The sequence below is a fragment of the Engystomops pustulosus genome, chromosome 11, assembly GCF_040894005.1.
Source record: "Engystomops pustulosus chromosome 11, aEngPut4.maternal, whole genome shotgun sequence".
Lineage (NCBI taxonomy): Eukaryota > Metazoa > Chordata > Amphibia > Anura > Leptodactylidae > Engystomops > Engystomops pustulosus.
The window spans coordinates 11081005-11096045 of NC_092421.1; the positions used below are offsets into that span (position 1 = coordinate 11081005).

General features: G+C 44.2%; 1 protein-coding gene across 3 annotated transcripts; it reads right to left on the minus strand.

Moving 5' to 3' along the window:
* Window positions 1-217: 217 nt before the first annotated feature.
* On the minus strand, window positions 218-11639 carry LOC140106037 (uncharacterized). 3 transcript variants are annotated; one of them, XM_072130211.1, is made up of 9 exons: window positions 11509-11639; window positions 7830-7968; window positions 7609-7746; window positions 6358-6430; window positions 6163-6251; window positions 5975-6083; window positions 4485-4582; window positions 3104-3239; window positions 218-2605 (listed from the first exon to the last, which is right to left on the minus strand). In XM_072130211.1, the coding sequence occupies exons 2-9, from the start codon at window positions 7935-7937 to the stop codon at window positions 1059-1061; spliced, it is 2298 nt and encodes a 765-aa protein (XP_071986312.1). In that variant the 5' UTR covers window positions 7938-7968; window positions 11509-11639; the 3' UTR covers window positions 218-1058. The 3 variants fall into 3 exon arrangements, with proteins under 3 accessions (XP_071986312.1, XP_071986310.1, XP_071986311.1); XM_072130209.1 differs by having other exon boundaries at window positions 6358-6433; XM_072130210.1 differs by having other exon boundaries at window positions 6358-6433; window positions 11505-11618.
* Window positions 11640-15041: the final 3402 nt, after the last annotated feature.

A 15041-nucleotide genomic window follows, 5' to 3' on the forward strand; every position in this document is an offset into this window, starting at 1 on the left:
GTATATATGCAGAGGGCAGCATGGAGAGAACAGGGAAAGGATGAAGCTCTCACAGGAGGCAAAGACACAGGGACATACACATGCAGAGACACGTATAATGGAAGAGATTTATTGAAAAATGGCCAACCCCATTGATGCCCAATTTATAGTACAATAATAAACTTAAACCATTATTTCTAACCGACCTATAAAATATCAGATGCAAGGGCGGTAGAACTGTTGGAGGCTTTGGTTTTTATTAAATGTTCAACACTACAAAAAAAATCTCTAACTTAGTGAAAAAGTTAACAGATTAGGCCCAATGCCCAAAAACATTCACCGTATCTACACCTTAGAGCATTATATAAAACACCCTAATAAGAGCCGTATCAGTCTGAACTGCCGCGGAAATGATACCATCAATTTGTCAGAAAGTGGATTATTAAAAGGGGTTTTCCATCATAAACAGTTATGACCTATCTGCAGGATAGCTAAAAGGTATCTGATCATGGGTTGTGGTAGCAGCGGCTCCGTCCTTCTGTATCCCCGGCGGAATTCATTGATGATCAAGTTGATACTTTTCCAAAACAATGGAATGACAAAGTATTGTCATCGCCCACTCTGAATGGAGCAGAAGCGCCGGCATGTCCAACGAGAACTTCATTGGATTCAACTTCTAAACCGGAAAAAATGTATCCATACGGCGGCTATTGCTTCGTCTTCATTCATATTTCACAAGTGCTGAATACTCTAGAAAAAAAATATATCGAAACCGTTGGAAAGACCAAGAGAAGTTTCCTGGAGCAAACAATTCCATTCCGGCTCGGTTCAGTCCTTCATCAGGAATACAGACACTTTTTTTGTTCAACGGCTGGAAGGCACACGGAAAAATACTGAAGTAGAATGATCAAACCATCTAAACAGGAAAACGGAGACTTTAAGAATTCTCCATCCGAGTCTCCATGTCTTAGAGTCTATTGTCATCTTAGATCTTCAAAAAAGTCCAATTTAGGAGAAACATATACAAAGACGAAAATAGGAAACTAGAGAGACTATTCCATTTGGTTACCTAAAACAATTTAATCGGTGCTTAAATCATTTTCGGAATTCTCGTAAAACGCCGCCTTCTCCTCAGCGTGAATTCTCTGATGTTCGACAAAAAGGGATTTCTTGGAAAAACACTTCTCGCATTCCAAGCATGAAAACTGCTTCTTTCTTGTGTGCGTTTTCTTATGGTCAATAAGAATAGATTTCTTCGAAAAACATTTGCCGCATTCCAAACACGAAAATGGCTTCTCCCCTGTGTGACTTCTCATATGTTCCACCAGATCGAGTTTCCGGTTAAACCCTCTCCCGCACTCCAGACACGTGAAGCGTTTAGCGGTCGTGTGAATCTTCTGATGGTCAACGAAAACAGATTTCTTGGAGAAAGATTTCCCGCAGTCCAAACATGCAAACGGTTTCTCCCCCGTGTGAATTCTCTGGTGCTCGGCTAGAACCGATTTCCGCGTAAAACATTTCCCACAATCCAGACATGAGAACGGTTTCTCCCCGGTGTGAGTTTTCTGATGGTCAACGAGACCAGATTTCTGGGTAAAACATTTTCCACATTCCAAACAGGAGAATGGTTTCTCTCCTCTGTGAATTTTTTGATGTTCCACCAGACCCCACTTCTGGTTAAAACCTTTCCCACATTCCAGACAGTTATAGGGTTTCTCCCCCGTGTGAAGGATCTCGTGTTCAACGAGAGACGACTTTCTATTAAAGCTTTTGCCACATTCTAAACACGAAAATGGCTTCCCCGTGTGAGTTCTCTGGTGATCCACCAGACTTGATTTCTTCGTAAATTTTTTCCCGCAATCCAAGCAGGAGAAGGGCTTCTCTCCCGTGTGCATCTTCTGATGGTCAACAAGACCCGATTTCTGGGTGTAACATTTTCCACACTCGGCACAGGTGAACAACTTCTCCCCCGTGTGGATTCTCTGATGTTTCACCAGATCAGATTTCAGAGTAAAACATCTCTTACATTCCAAGCATGAAAATGGCTTCTCCCCGGTGTGAATTTTTTCATGTTTCGCTAGATCTTGTTTTTGGGTAAAACATTTCCCGCACTCAAAACACGAAAAAGGCCTCTCCCCTGTGTGAATTCGGTGATGTCTGACAAGATCCGATTTATGGATAAAGCATTTGTCACATTTTGAACATGAGAATGGTCTCTCGCCTGTGTGAATTTTCTGATGTTCCATAAGACAAGATTTCTGGGTGAAACATTTGCTACATTTTGAACATGAGAACGGCTTCTCCCCCGTGTGAGTTTTTTGATGTCCCAGAAGTCCCGACTTCTGACTAAAACATTTCCCACAAAGTGAGCATGAGAATGGCTTCTCCCCCGTGTGGGTTCTCTGGTGCTGGATGAGGTTGGATTTTCTGGCAAAGCTTTTCCCGCAGTCCAAACATAAAAATGGCTTCTCCCCCGTGTGAGATTCTTGATGTCTAACAAGTTCTAGATCTTGTGGAAAACATTTGCCACAGTCTAAACATGAAAATGTATTCTCTGCTGAAGAGTTTGGTGCCGTTTTCTTATCTTCACCTTCCCGGGATGAAAACCGTTTTTTGCTCTGGCCATCTGTGGAATAAGAAAGTTTTTTTATTTTCTGGTTCTGGAAGCAGGGGGGCTGGGTCATTTGGGTTTTCTGATTTTAACATCTCACTTAGAATTCTGCTATTCTTAAGGAAGGCAAAGCTCCTAAAATATATATGACCTTATAGACTGTGGCCTTATTGAGGGTCCTTTTTTTTTTAAATTGGAATTACTGGAAAACCACATGTCCCATCTTTTATCTAACCCTCATAGGTGGTGTCTGGAAGAATTCTTTCTATCTGACCCGAACATATCCACTTTTCTAAAAGGAAGAGTTCAGTGTGTTTGACCCCTACTGCTCTATAAGAATCCTGTAAGGCCCTTCATACCGTCTTGAGGGCAGATGGATTTTAGCATTTTGTTGGATGCTCTCCATGGATAACTGGGCTCAGCTACGATTCCTACAGCTTCTACCAAACATGCACCAAGCCTTCTAAACTATTGCTGGTGTAAAGTAGAGTAAGGATCTGCTTGCCGGCTCACCAATCCCGATGAATACAGGGATTTCCTGCTCCTCTTCCTTACACTGATCACTCGCTGAATGCATCCCCTCTTCTTCCTCTTCTTCTTCTTCTTCCTCATTGACAACTTCAACTTTAATATCAAGCAAATCTTCATCCTGATCCAATGAATAAGAGAAATAAGGAACAAGATAAAAAAACAGAAGAAGGTGTGCGGTTTAATAGGCCGGGGGCAACGACCCGAGGCGGAGGAGAGGCCGAGCGCTACGATTTAAAGGGGTTGTATGGTCAAAAACACTGCCCTTAAACATTACCCTTAACAATAATCAAAACTATCACTAATTTAATGTTATAAACAATTCCTGGTCCTTTGTGAGGTATAAAACAAATGTTTTATTCCCAGACAGCATTTGTGAACTCCCTAATCTCCAAGGATACGACAAGGAGACTTACTGTACAGTCGCGCATGCGCCTAGCGATGTCTGTGGTCCGCGGCTGCTCACTCACATCCACACATGAGAGGGTGTGTGCGCGCTCTACTGTTTACAGCAGATGCTTAAACAGCCAATCAGGGAATAGTGTGTGCAGTGCACACACGCACACAGCTCCGTAGGAGCTGAGGATCCTGGGACTTGCAGTCTTTCTGCGGAGCGTGGCGGCCATATTTAGTCTTTATGCCATGCCAGAAGGATTAAAAGGTAAAAAGCTGTTTAAAAAACTTTTTCACACCCAAAAAAATTGGAGGACCTTGGAAAATGAAAAAAGGAGAATCTAATAGAGATGCTCTGATTTTCATATTTTACCTAGAACGACCATACAACCCCTTTAAGGATAACATAACTGATTGGATGAGCCATTCGCAGTTTCACCGTAAATAGTAGTCAGTAATTAGACATGCATGGCTCAATCTTTAAAACAAGCATATACTACTGGCCGAGTGGCTCAGTGCTGAGACCCCCGCAGATCACAAGAATGAGGTGTCCGCCTGACCCCTCCTCGGACTAATGGAGCAGACGGCCCCGCATGAGCATTCTGCTCCATTAATCTCTATGCATCGATCATAGTGATCATTGGCGCAGAATGGTCATGCACGGCCGTCTGCTCCATTAGTCTGAGGAGCGGTGAGGGGGTCAGTCGACACCTCATTCTCAGGATCTGCAGGGGTCTCAGCGCTGAGACCCCCAAAGATCAGCAAGTTGGGCCCCTGGGTAGGGCCTAACTTGCCTTTGTGGCAAAACCCCTATAATTTAACCACTTGGCCATTTACTGGCCTGTCTTTAGTTGAACCAGTCAGTCTAATATTGTACAGAAGCCGAAGACACTCATCATTTACCTTCCATATTACCTCCTAATTCATTCTTGAAGTCACAACAAGACCAATAAAATTCTCACTTTGTATGTACCTGATTATCCTCTGAAGCACTAAAATCTTCATCTGGGCTTTCCTGGGAACACAGAGGACTGGAGCACGTCTCTGCTGGATTTTTCTTGTTAAATCCATCTGGAACACAAATACTTTAGGTACATACAGGAAGGCCGTGGTGTCCTGTACATTGGGTAAGTAACCGCTCTCAGTTCATACACAATACACATATTATGGCTCGCATGCATTACATTACAACCAATCATCATATACAGAGAGCATGGTATGTGATAGCAGAAGGCTGAACAGAGATAATGGAGTCTTAAGAACATCAAATGCAAAAACTACTTACTACCTTTGGTATATTATCAATGTTACATCAATTTAAGCATTTTAACAGAGCAGAGAGAGGAAGCCCAAGTGATTATTGGAGCACTTGGCCCATAATACCCAAAGTGGAATCCGCAGGGTGGCCGATGAAGTTGCTCAGGGCAGCAACAGGAAGACTCACACTTTAGGATAGATCTCTAACAGCTGAAGAAAGATCCCGGGGCCCGGCAGCCGTGGCAGAGGAATAACACCACCTGTCCCATATTTTATAGAATTTTGCTGGGTATGCTCTTACACATATTGCATGTGGGAGATCTAGGGTCCATCTAACACAGCACTATAGTCTTCCTGGCCAAAAACAGGGTCTCCCGAAGGAATATCCTGTCATGGTGCACCCAGACCTCCTCATCTATAACAGGCTGATCAGACAAACCTCTGGAGTATGTGGGATAGGTCTCTCCTATACTAAGGATAAAAGGGAAAGAACTTCCTTCCAGAAATCCTGGAGAACCGGGCATTCCCACATCAAGGAGGCTGGGGGAGTGCCGACACCTATGACACTCGGGTGTGGGCGTGCGCTTCATTTTAAATAAGCGGAGAGGAGGTAGGTAGCTTCGGTGAATGATGTGCAGTTATATCATTTGGTGGGTTACAGTAGGTGTGACTGGCACAACTCATCTGGCATCCGCATCCAAGGTCTTCCATTTCTTTACCGCCGGTAAAGGGGTGGAGGATGCTCTAGCACTGATTAAACTGGAGTATATTAGGGAGATAAGCCCGGCTGGGCCCTGGGATCGGATCACCCCTATCAGCTGGTGCTTGGAAATATGAGGTTCGGACATGCCCTGTCGAGGACCAGGAAATTGGGCGGACAGGACATGTCCGAGCTGCAGTGTCTACTGTATATCGCATCTTCCGTGCAGGTTGTCAAAGGAGAGGAAGGCGTCATTTTCACATAGGTCACCCAGTGTCCTCACCCCTAGGTGTGACCAAAAACTGACCCTCTTGTAGGCCAGCCAAGTGTGTAGTTCATACACATTTACTATAAGGAATAATGATCCTCATGTGGGGTTGTATCTACCTCATTGTGCTGCTATGTAACAGCAGAGAACTCAAAGAAGGCAGAAGAACAAAGCAACAAGTGGATGTAAATAAATAGATCATTATTATCATCGTTATTATATAGCAGTTATTACTCACCGGTGCTGTTATCACTAGAATGTTCCATCTCCAAAAAACTGGAATCCTCTTCATCATCATCATCATCATCATCAAAATCTTCTACTTTAATATTAAGGAACCCTTCCTCCTAAATGTACATTCAACAAAATCAGCCGTGAGCAGCGAGACAGAGGTACCTACAGGACATAAAGGTGTATAGCACGGACCATGTGATCCGGGGGGACCCCCACATCTTCTGCTGTATCGTCCCGGGGGCTAGGAGATCTCTCTGGTGATTGTTTCTTACTTGATCCAGCTATAGGAAACACAACCGCACATGTAAGTCTCATATATATGATCATGGGTTTAGCAAGTGAAAACCCCAAAGCTTCTCTCGCCTTGACATCAAAAAATTCTCTTACCCAGTGATGTGAGGGTCTGGCGCCTCTTCATCAGGACGTCCATGTACTGATCCTTCTGTTCTATGTAGTCCCACTCCTCAAGGGAAAAAAAAGGCCGTTACACGCGGACATCTTAGAGACCGGAATCCATCATGTTTCACATACTGGGACAGGTTCATTCATTCATTAATTAAACGATTTACTAAACCTGCAGCGATTGGTGATGATAGTAAATATTGTAAAGCAGCTTCTCCTAGTCTTTTTCCTACTCTTTCTCCTGTAGTGAGCAGTGTATCTGAAAGTCTTCATAACTGTGCACCTTCTGGCTTCTTTCACACAAATGTACTCTGCCCCTGGGCCAGGACATTCTCTAATTCAGTGTTATTAACAAAAATCCAACATTTTACAGATATAAGACCAACCTGTCTCTATCAGTCCTGGTGTACACATTTTCTGTTGCCCCAAGACACGACCCTGTAACTTCTGACTTTGGATTGGGGAAGCAATTTTCCATTTCTGTGTGACGGCCGTGCTGCCGAGTTTCACTCTCTCTGTTCACTGCAATCTAGCCCCACCCCCTGCACTTTAGCCCCTCCCAATCGAGGACGGACTTCACACACTGACTTCCTGCTGACAGCGAGGAGAACTACAAGTTACAAGCATATAAGTTGTTTATCAGGGGAGGGGGGAGGCAGGCACATCAGAGTGTGTTGTGGAATAGCAGAGTTGAAGGAGAGCTGACTGTCATTATGTGCAATAGGCATCTCATCATCTCTGATCTGTCTCATCTCTCTTTCTATGTATCAGATACTAGTACAATGTTCAGAAGGTAAATATAAGTGTATATAAACCTTGTACTCTGATAATCTAAGCACATTGTCAACTCACAGCATCTCATAGTACAGATGGATCATGGAGTGTCTGATTAGAGAGTCCCTGTTCACACTCTGGGATCTTACACTGATCATCACTAGGGGGTTGAAATTTGAGAATTTTCTTTCAGGGTTAAACCCCTTTAAACGCACAAAATTTATCTCAGATGATCATGCGGTTGGGACAGATGTGGTGCAACTTTAGCCAAGATTGTCTTCCCCTAAACCATCTTCTGCTTGTCTTACTTTATACTTATTTTTTGTGATGCACTTGTCACATCATTAGCGTCACCTCCCTGGTTAAGTCCAGTTGGAAGAAAGTCGCAAACACTTTATAAATGTGGCGCACGTCCCTCTGGTTAGTACATTGTGTTGCTGTATGTGCCCCAGCAGCGCTCACCTCTCCGCTCAGCAGCTCAATGATCTTGTTGGTGATCTCCAGGATCTTCTGGCCATTACTCTCACTGTTTGTCAGTGAGTGAGAATTAGGTTTGGGGGTCACACAATCACTGGAGGTCTTCTTCACGATAGTGTAATCCTGTGTATGGAGAGTGACACGGATAAATATCTCTCTTTACATTCATGATGATGCCATGACACATAACTCCCAGAATCCCTTACATCTCCGGTCAGCAGGTAGATGATCTCCAGGGTGAGGTTTAATATCTTCTCAGTCATCTTGCTCCTGTTCTGGTCCATCCTCGGTGGGTCAGAAAGGAATAGGACCATTATCCTGTAGAGGATCTTACGCTGTAGGACCCTGAAACCACAGAACAGACGTGTGGGGGACATTTATCACCGTACACACACAGGTGACCCCCATTATTTCTTACAGGGTCTCTAGAAACCAAAATATTCACTTACAATTTCAATCCATGGTCTTGTGTCATATTGACAGGTAACATTATATTAGAGGGCGACCTTCTCATCCCGACCTCATTCCACAATATATTATTACACAGTAGGCGTCTTCTATAAGAAGACCACCCCATCAAAAACAATGCACGTTAAAGTAAATAGGGCGGTCAGCGCGGAGACGTATTGTGTTATGCACCCGAGTACAGAAGATACATTACTAAATGTATGAAGACTCAACGGGTCTAGAGAATCTAGACGATAATAAATACCCATCATCTACATCCTGCAGAACAGGGGCCGGAGCGTCTCCATTGCCGCCAAAGACATTGGGGCTTATTTACTAAGGGTCCGTGGATCGCATTTCCGTTGGACTTCCCGATGTTTTCGGGGATTGTACGACTGGCACAGGTATTTAGAAGGGGATTGTGTCATGCATGCAACAGAAATCAGAGTGCGGGATTTATCTTTAAAATTGTGTCGCAATACAATGCACTTACATGCACCAGGAAGAAGAAGGTGAACTCCGGCGACCTGAGGGGGGAGGCGACACATGCAGGATATCGGGTGCACCATCTTAGTGAATCACGGTACAGTGCATTATCTCTGCTTGCTGTCCTTATATGTTTACTTTCAGTGGACAGAAATCTGACCCTGGTCACACAGGTGCACGGCTCGTTATATCATAGACAGTAATCAGAGCTGTGTGATATAACGAGCCGTGCACCGGTGTGACCATGGTCAGATTTCTCTCCGCTGGAAGTAACATAAAACTTCCTATAGAATGACAGCAAGCAGAGATCCAGAAAACTGTAAGGAATTTATACGGAAAGTATATTGGAAAGTTGTATAACCTTTTATAATACAGACAATAACATAAATTTGCTGAAATGGGACAATCCCTTTAAGCATCAGGAATTCCTTGTGTGTAATATGTTTATATGTGTTCTCAGGGAGAGATTTTAATTTACATTCTTGTCTTTATGATATAAAAGATTCCACGAGGACGCAATCTGTCTTGCTCTAGGGCACGAGAGATTGGCGTCCTCATGGAATCTTTTATTAGCGCATTTTAACCCTTTTGTTTGGGAGTATAAGTATAATAAAACATATTTTAGTGGATGCAACAGACTCCGCTATGTGTACTTCAATCTCCTCTATAGCAAACACTGATAAAGAACGGGTCTGACGTGTGAGGAGGATAAGGATTTAGCGTTTAGTCTGAATGTGTCTTGTTCTTAACGGAGGTCGTGCGGAATTCTTACAATTATAACCCCTTAACGACCTTTTTTGTTTTTTCATTTTTATTTTTCACTCCCCACCTTCAAAAATCTATAACTTTTTTCTTTTTCCATGTACAGAGCTGTGTGACGGCTTGTTTTCTGTGTAACAAATTGCACTTCTCAGTGATGGTATTTAATATTCCATGCCGTGTACTGGGAAGTGGGAAAAAAATTCAAAATGCAGTGAAATTGGTGAAAAAAAACGCATTTGCGCCTTTTTCTTGTGGGATTGGATTTTACGGCTTTCACTGTGCGCCCCAAATGACATGTCTACTTTATTCTTTGTTCGGTACGATCACGGGGATAACAAATGTGTATAGGTTTTATAATGTTTTCATACATTTACAAAAATTAAAAACTCCTGTACCAATTTTTTTTTTTTTCGATTTTGTCATCTTCTGGCGCCAATAACTTTTCATACTTACTTTTATTTTTACTATTTTTTAGACTCTCTATAGTACTTTAGTACTAAGTTGTCTGATCAATCCTACCATATATTCGTATACTACAGTTTGGCAGTATATGGGGATTTTCCTCCTCATTCATTACAATGTGCAATTAGCACATTGTAATGAATGGGTTAAAACGGGACAGCGTGACCCGAGGCTGCCATAGCAATGGATTACTGCTCCCCAATGACATCATGGGGAGTGACCAGCTACGGCAAGATGGCGGCGCCCATGCAATCGCGGGGATAACACCTGCGATCGGTCCTAGCAATATGCAGCAAAGAGTTACCGGCTATGGAGCGGGCTCAGCCCGTGAGCCCTCTCCACCCACCCGACGCGCACCGTACTAGAGGAAAAAGGAAGAGATGGGAAGAAAAGAGATAAATAGAAATACGCCAATGCCCAGCGTTAAAACTTAATCCCGTTATCTCTTTATTTTCTTGTTTATCCAGGACAATTTGTGCTTAACCCTTTTTAGAGGAAAGTCAGGCTGTTTCTAGGACTCAGCAGCTAAAATTTTGGCTGCTAAGATAGTTTATCTAATAACCTGCTGCTTAGGTCTAGAGGCTGAATCGATTGGGGCTCCTTCACAGGAACGTAATGGGGACCAGTATGCGGTTGCACCATTTGCGGGCACATAATAGTCCACACGTTGTCTGTGACCGTGCACAGTGAAATACGGGACATATCCTATATTTTGCCGTGTTACGGCGCCAGCCCTGCGCTGCCCTATGGAGAGCGGAGGGGTGAGCAGCGCTTATCCTTCTTCCTCTCCATCACCATCTTTATTAAATCACTTTCTTCCAGAAAACCTTAACAATCGGGCAATCCCATAATATATGCAACAGTCCATGACCCCCGCACCTTCTAAAACCCCCTGGGTTTGCAGGGTCAGTGCGGAGACCCCCATAGTTTAAGAAAACGAGAGGTCCGTCCACCCCTCGTCACTCCTCAGATTAATGGAACAGACAGCCGCGTGTGACCATTCTGCTTCATTAATCTCTATGGAGCTGACGGAGATCGGTGAGCCCTGCGCTTGGCAATCTCCGGCAGCTCCAAAGAGATGAATGGAGCAGAACAGTCATGCGCGGCTGTCTGCTCCATTTGATGAAGCGACGAAGGTATGTGAGACCCCATCAGACCCCTTGTTTTCATGATCTGTGGGGGGGTCTCAGCATTGAGACCCCCACTGATCAGCAAATTAGGTCCTATCCCATGGATAGGTCCTAACTTTTCTTCGTGGGAAACCCCCTTTAATCATCAGAGGGAGAATATCAAGGACGGCCACTAAATTCAATGCGATTTTTACCGATAAAACAGCAACAGAGATCTAATTTATTCAAATAAGAAAATTAAACGACAGGAGCGTGCGATGTGTGGACCTGTCAGTACTTTCCATGGATTTTGGGGTCTGTATATATTGGCGGGGAGGTTGTAGCCAGCGTCTGTGGGGGTAAGTGGGCACCGGTGACGATTACCAGACACAAAACAAATACAACCAAATATCCAGAGACTGAGGGTCTCCTGCACCCTAGTGTTAGGTCACAATGCACACAGTCATATAACAAGGGGACATTATAGTGTGAAACCCAAATCATAACCAATAGTATCTGCTCCTCAGGAGTCACCATAGTCTGAGGTGTAATGTACTGACATGACCACAGAGGTCTCCACAGAGCACGCAGGTCAGTGACTACCATCACACATACCTACCTGCATCTGCTCAATCAGACTGGCTCCAGGACCTGTGATGATGTCACTGCCACGTGATCAGCCACATGAGGGGGCAGGGCTTAGCACAGGTGTAGAGAGAGCGGGTAAAGGACCTGTGATGATGTCAACATCATGTGATCACTGACGTAAGAAGCAGTGGGAGGAGAATACTGAGACTGGACCCGCCCTCACTAGCTGGTTTAACCCCTCATGGTGCGGAGTGGAAATATCCAATGTTATCTCATAATCCATCCTGATAAACCAGGGACATTACTCATAGATCCAGGCACCGGGACTGCTGCGCTCCTCTTATATCTGTTATTCATGGCCTCCTTCCTACTAAAATCAACATTTATAATTATGCTAATGAATAAGTGGGGCGTTACCAGATCCCTTCTGTGCTGGAGCTTCACAGGCTGTTACACAGTCTCGCCCTCTCCCTCTACACCCTCAGCACTTCCCCCTCCCTCTGCCTGATTTATTCTTGCCACATTAGAGGCAGTTTCAGCAAACAGGTGGAAGTGCTGAGGGGGAAGGGTGGGACAGTGTAACAACCTGTGAAGCTATTACACCCCATCACGGTTGGCTAGTTAAACATGAAGTATAACTATGACCAAAGATGATTCTAGGAGTCCTCATATAGCAACCAGATGATCCAAGTGGAGCTCAGTCGCGCTATAGAAAGAAAAATGGATTATTAAAATTGTTATCCCCTATCCTGTATATATGGATAACATGAAAACTTGGTACAGCCCCATCAAAGTGGTTAAAGGATGGTTTTTCATTGTAAACACAATAACACACAATCACAAAAAAACACTCAAAAAATAAACCTGCACTGAATTAATATTGGCAACGTTTCCTGTGCAATAATGATGACATATGTCAGTGTTGTAGTTGGCCCGGCATTATAGCTTGTCCAATAAATGCAGGTCAATGGATATTCCTGAGAAACCTCTGTCCAGGAACACTTCCCCCTTCCCACTGTGTGATGAGGTTACATCAGTTGGAGGGAGGGGAGAAGTGCTGAGGGAACAGAGGTGGAGGGAGACAGTGTAACAGCCTGTGAAGCTACAGCATAGATGTAATCTGGTAACTTCCCCCAGCCGTTTGCCGGTAAAGCATTCCCAATAACTGAATCGTGCAGTAAAATGTGCCTTTTTTATTCATCACTTTTGTACAAAAATAAAAAAAGTTTTTTCCTTATTTCCTAGTGTGACCAAGCAACAGGTGGAACCTGGACGAGAGCAGTGAGGTTATCTAGCTGGAAGATTTCTCTGCCTGCATGAGCCGGAGAAACACGGTCAACTAGCAGCGTATCATTCTGACAATGGGGCTCATTTACTAAGGGTCCGCACACCGCATTTCCGTCGGGTTCCCCGACTATTTCCGATTTGTGACGCATTTAACAGGGGTTTTTGGCGCAAGCGATTGAATTTTCATGCCGACTTTCATGCAGGATATCGGGCGCACGATCTTGGTGAATCGCGCCGGACTTCATCCTCTTCGGACAGTCCCGGATCAGGGATCGCGACAGGACCGGGTAAGTAAATGTGCTCCAATGGGTTTGAAAAGTAAGTTAAGGTAGGTCCTGCAGCAGGCCTGGTCTGCTGGTCCCTCACCACTCACAGAACAGACCAGAAATTTTCCAGCCACAAGGGGTTTTATGAACTTCCCTTGGGAGGTGGTAAGTTCCATTATCCAACCAGGTACGTTCTTACATTATGGAATTTACAATTAATAAACATGGCATCCTATTGGTCAGTATGTAATGTGATGTTCTGAGGCAGCTGAAGTGTGTAGTGTGATGTTCTGCAGCAGCTGTGGTGTGTAGTGTGATGTTCTGAGGCAGCTGAGGTGTGTAATGTGATGTTCTGAGGCAGCTGAGGTGTGTAATGTGATGTTCTGAGGCAGCTGAGGTGTGTAATGTGATGTTCTGAGGCAGCTGAGGTGTGTAATGTGATGTTCTGAGGCAGCTGAGGTGTGTAATGTGATGTTCTGAAGCAGCTGAAGTGTGTAGTGTGATGTTCTGAGGCAGCTGAAGTGTGTAGTGTGATGTTCTGAGGCAGCTGATGTATATATAGTGTGATGTTCTGAGGCAGCTGAAGTGTGTTGTGAGATGTTCTGAGGCAGAGGAAGTGTGTAGTGTGATGTTCTAAGGCAGCTGATGTATATATAGTGTGATGTTCTGAGGCAGCTGAAGTGTGCTGTGAGATGTTCTGAGGCAGCTGAAGTGTGTTGTGAGATGTTCTGAGGCAGCTCAAATGTGCTGTGTGATGTTCTGAGTCAGCTGAGGTGTGTAATGTGATGTTCTGAGGCAGCTGAAGTGTGTTGTGTGATGTTCTGAGGCAGCTGAGGTGTGTAATGTGATGTTTTGAGGCAGAGGAAGTGTGTAGTGTGATGTTCTAAGGCAGCTGATGTATATATAGTGTGATGTTCTGAGGCAGCTGAAGTGTGCTGTGAGATGTTCTGAGGCAGCTGAGGTGTGTAATGTGATGTTCTGAGACAGCTGAAGTCTGTAGTGTGATGTTCTGAGGCAGCTGAAGTGTGTTGTGAGATGTTCTAAGGCAGCTGAAGTGTGTAATGTGATGTACTGAGGCAGAGGAAGTGTGTTGTGAGATTTTCTGAGACAACTGAAGTGTGTAGTGTGATGTTCTGCAGAAGCTGTGGTGTGTAGTGTGATGTTCTGAGGCAGCTGAAGTCTGTTGTGTGATTGATGTTCTGAGGCAGCTGAAGTCTGTTGTGTGATTGATGTTCTGAGGCAGCTGAAGTGTGTAGTGTGACGTTCTGAGCCAGCTAATCTGAATTATGAGTTCATGAAGCTGCATAGGTGTATATCAAAAGGTTTTTCAGTAGTTAAGATGTGTATTTTGATGTTTTGCAGCAGCTAAGGTGTGTATAAGGAGATCTTTCAACACCTGAGAATGCATTAGGAGGTTCTGCAGCAGTGGAGGTGTGAATTATGAGGTTCTGCAACAGCTGCGGAGTGTATTATGAGGTTCTGCAGCAGCTGCGGAGTGTATTATGAGGTTCTGCAGAAGCTGAGGAGTGTAGTATGAGGTTCTGCAGCAGCTGATATGTGTATTATGATATTATGTAGCAACTGAGATGTGTATTTTGAAGTTCTGCAGCAGCTGACGTGTGTATTATAAGGCTCTGCAGCAGCTGATTTGTGTATTATGAGGCTCTGTAGCAGCTCAGGTGTTTATTATGAGGTTGTATTTTGAAGTTCTGCTGCAGATGACATGTGTATTATGAGGTTCTGCCGCAGCTGATGTGTGTATTATGAGGTTCTGCAGCAGCTGAAATATGTAGTATGAGGCATTTAAGCAGCTTACGTGTGTATTATGAGGTTCTGTAGCAGTTGACGTGTGCATTATGGGGTTCTGCAGCAGCTGACGAGTTTTTTGTGAGGTTCTGCAGCAGCTTACGTGTTTATTATGAGGTTCTGAAGCAACTGACGTGTTTATTATGAGGTCCTGCAGCAGATGAGATGTGTATTTAGAGTCCTGCAGCATCTGACGTGTTTATTA

What these genes read in the sequence shown, in the direction of transcription:
- LOC140106037 (XM_072130209.1), bottom strand. Translation starts at nt 7,937, where the DNA reads ATGGTCCTATTCCTTTCTGACCCACCGAGGATGGACCAGAACAGGAGC. An exon ending in TTCTAGTGATAACAGCACCG is followed by an intron (nt 4,583 to 5,974) that starts GTGAGTAATAAC and finishes TTTGTGTTCCAG; the next exon opens with ATGGATTTAACAAGAAAAAT. An exon ending in GTGCTTCAGAGGATAATCAG is followed by an intron (nt 3,240 to 4,484) that starts GTACATACAAAG and finishes TCATTGGATCAG; the next exon opens with GATGAAGATTTGCTTGATAT.